This window comes from Plectropomus leopardus, unplaced genomic scaffold (genome assembly GCF_008729295.1).
Source record: "Plectropomus leopardus isolate mb unplaced genomic scaffold, YSFRI_Pleo_2.0 unplaced_scaffold11640, whole genome shotgun sequence".
Taxonomy (NCBI): domain Eukaryota; kingdom Metazoa; phylum Chordata; class Actinopteri; order Perciformes; family Serranidae; genus Plectropomus; species Plectropomus leopardus.
The window spans coordinates 1-3,309 of NW_024612329.1; the positions used below are offsets into that span (position 1 = coordinate 1).

Sequence of the window (3,309 nt, forward strand, 5' to 3'; positions counted from 1 at the left end):
GTTTTTTCAGAAAAAAACAAACAAAAACATTTTACCTGGCACACCATGACAACATAGTCCCACACAGCAGGAGTGTGATAAACTCTAACAGACTGGACTTTAGCAGAGGTCAGCAGGACACCAGTGGGGCTCTGCTCAGTGAGCATGGTCACACTGGTGAATAAGTTGGGTGCAGGGCTGAACAATGTAAAGTGAACCTTCAGGGCCACCGTCTGTCTGTCCAGCCAGCCACCTGAATGCAGGAGCTTCAGTCTGGACGTAGCGTCAGACCTGCAGAAGAGCAAAGGACAAGTGAATGATGGTGGTGAGGATATTACAGACATCAGGGTTGATATTACAGGATATTATTTCACCTGAGATCACAATAACAACTATGTGTGTATCTTTGTGTTTCTCACCTTGTGTGTCCTAAGACAACTGTAGCACTCGGTCCCAGGTAGCAGCCAAGGAGACCACATGTCCTTGGCGCTGTTGCCATAGGAACTGAGACACTTAAGTGTGGGTGAGTGGATGTTTTGGTCCCAGACAAGAATAACCGAAGGCAGTCTGGTACAAGGGTCACACTGGAGAGCTGCACAGTTATACACAGTCAGAATACACACAGTCAGAACAACATTATTAATCAAAGGTAACACTCGTATTAACTGACATGATGGCAGCTTTAATAATCTCACAGTGCAGTGTTTCCCTTTAACTTGAGCACGATCAGAACAAGAATTCATCATCTTTAAATGATAAAGATACTAACACTCATCATCGGACTATGACGGTGTATCATGTATGCTTGTTGTTTGAGCCACTGTTTGTGAAACAGCGCTCTCTATAGGAGGAATTGATACAAAACACGGCAGTATAATGTCTTGAGTGAGAATACCATATGACTGATTGTAGTATATTTCATCATTTAAGAAGGATGTGGTTGGTTTTTTTATTTCACAACCAACCAAGTCAATGTTTTGGAAGTTACAAATAAGTCTCAATTCTCTGCACTCAAGACCCAAATTAAGTTTAACTCAAGATCTACAAGTCATAAACTTTAGGATGACGTTTTTTTTTACTGACATATTATACTCTAACTTTTTATGACAGTGATATGAGATTTCTTTGACATATTATACTAGACGACATTATTTACAAGATACTATATTATGATTTTTATGGCATATCATACTATATTATTTTATGACATATGATACTAAGTCTTTTTATTTCTAATTTTTTATGGCATAATATTAACATAAACCATTATCTAGCCTACGTAACACTCATATTACGTTCTAGCTTTCCACTTTCCAGCCTAATCCATCTGAAAGTATGAAATAGAGACAGGAAGGTGTTTGAATTTATTGTACCCACAGGTAGTTGGGCAACAGCTGTTAGCTAATTTTGAATATACTGGCATCAGCTATTGAAATCACAACCTTGAAACGTTTTTATTCGAGGCATTAGGTCAATGAAAATGATGTCAAGGGATTTTCTGAAGGCTCTTTTCCAAACAACTAATGGCTGTGAAAGTTGTGACAGGATGTCCGGGAAACAGTGGACCTGGTTTGATGTCAATATATTTATAAATAAGTAAGCCATTGAAATCACAACCTTAAATTGTGCATGTTTTAGGCAATAGGTTGTTGATAAAGATGTTAACATGTATTATGCTACCACATGTAAAAGCAGGTCTCCTTTTGTTTGTTACCTCGCCCTGAAATGAGCTTGACAACTCTGTCTTCCACAGGACTGGCTCTCCAATCAAGATGTGGGACTGTTGATGAAAATGTTGGTTTTGTAATGACAATATATAAAATACAATCGTTCCATCAAAAGAACATTTTTTTGAGTGGGTTATGGAGATCTTAATACATGGTCAGCAGAAATTATTTTTATAATTCACTAAATGGCATTGGATGGATGGATCATTTTCATTGTGTTTTAGAAACTTTTATGGAGCAATGAATCACTGCAAAGCCTCTGCAGCTCACCTTATTTGCAGCTGTTGTATTGTTGTACAGTGAATGAAGAAGACTCGTCTGTGCCCACTTCCACCAGTCCTCATGCTTTTGTATGGACAGAAATGCATTATCATGGCCTCTGCTGAAAGATAAAACATGATTTTGGAGTGTGTCTATCAGAGCAACAAAAACAAAAAGGGAGTCAGCATGTGCATGTGCAAAAGGTTACCTTATGAACTCTTTTCTGACAGCTTTATTAAGGTGGTAATGGTCAGCAAATGAGCTGCCATAATTTATACACAGCATGAGGAAGAGCATGGAGCCACAGATAGACAAATCCCTGGAAGACAAGAGGAGGACATCATCCCTTATGAAGCTTTAAATCATATGCAAACAGGTGCACACCTACACAAAGACACACCTGAGAATCTTGTGGATAACAGCCTCTCTTCTTTTCGTCCCTCGAGTTTTCCTCAGCTCAGCCGGGGTCGGTGGGCGCACAAGGCGGAGGTACCGAGCTCGCTGACGAGCTCTAAGCACCTGTCAATCAAAAATTATTTACTCTGTTTTAACAGTAATAGAATAAATGAGAATGACATAAAATGGAATAGTCTGGCTGTTACCTTTTCAAGGTACGAGCATCTTTCCTGAGGAAAGGCAGATGTTCCGAACCGCTCTGCCAGTTGATTAACTCTATTGTGGCTGCACAGTTTTGAAGTCTCTACCTCAGACTCTTTTATACTGGAGAAACTATAAAAATCTGCTCTTTTCCTGAAGCAAAAGGAGACAGTCACTGCCACTGTAAATATCTGGGGGGAAACAGAAAATGTTTTCTATGAAATGTGCAACTGTGTAAGTGTCTTAAATTGCATTTATTTTATTGGTATTATAGGTATTACTATATTGGAAATATAGTTTACAAAAGGTTGGTATTCATTTACCACAGTTGGCTGGATGATGAAGATGCAAGAGATCAGGGAGAAAAACAGAGAGTGTATCCATAGCAGAACCTTGCTGCTGCTGAACCTGACACAAGAAAACACCCACACATACATATAGTTTTAACTCTAAGGCATACAGTTATAACACAGGATATAAATCATGTTGCCAAAAGTCAAAGCTAATAAGAGGGCGGTGCAAAACGTTATATTCCTTTTTTTACATTCAAAACTTCTATTGAGGTTTACAAATGAAGTCTGGTGTCATATTTTGTGACCTCATCACCCTAAAACCCAATTTCTTTTTAAATACTCTGTTTGAAAAAAAAAAATTGGATTAAAAATAAAATCAACTTTAATGAATAAATGTAATTGATGGTGCTGTCAGATTGCTTCTAGGCCATCTTGTTAATACAGGTGGGAGC

General features: G+C 38.4%; 1 protein-coding gene across 1 annotated transcript; it reads right to left on the reverse strand.

Annotated features, from left to right (window-relative positions):
• Positions 1-35: 35 nt before the first annotated feature.
• On the reverse strand, positions 36-2,972 carry LOC121963540 (polycystic kidney disease 1 like 1-like; the record flags this gene model as incomplete). Its single annotated transcript, XM_042513825.1, has 8 exons — positions 36-270; positions 399-571; positions 1,694-1,759; positions 1,977-2,088; positions 2,176-2,286; positions 2,368-2,486; positions 2,570-2,755; positions 2,888-2,972. Coding segments are annotated over 8 exons (1,087 nt in total), but the record flags the coding sequence as incomplete, so codon positions are not given.
• Positions 2,973-3,309: the final 337 nt, after the last annotated feature.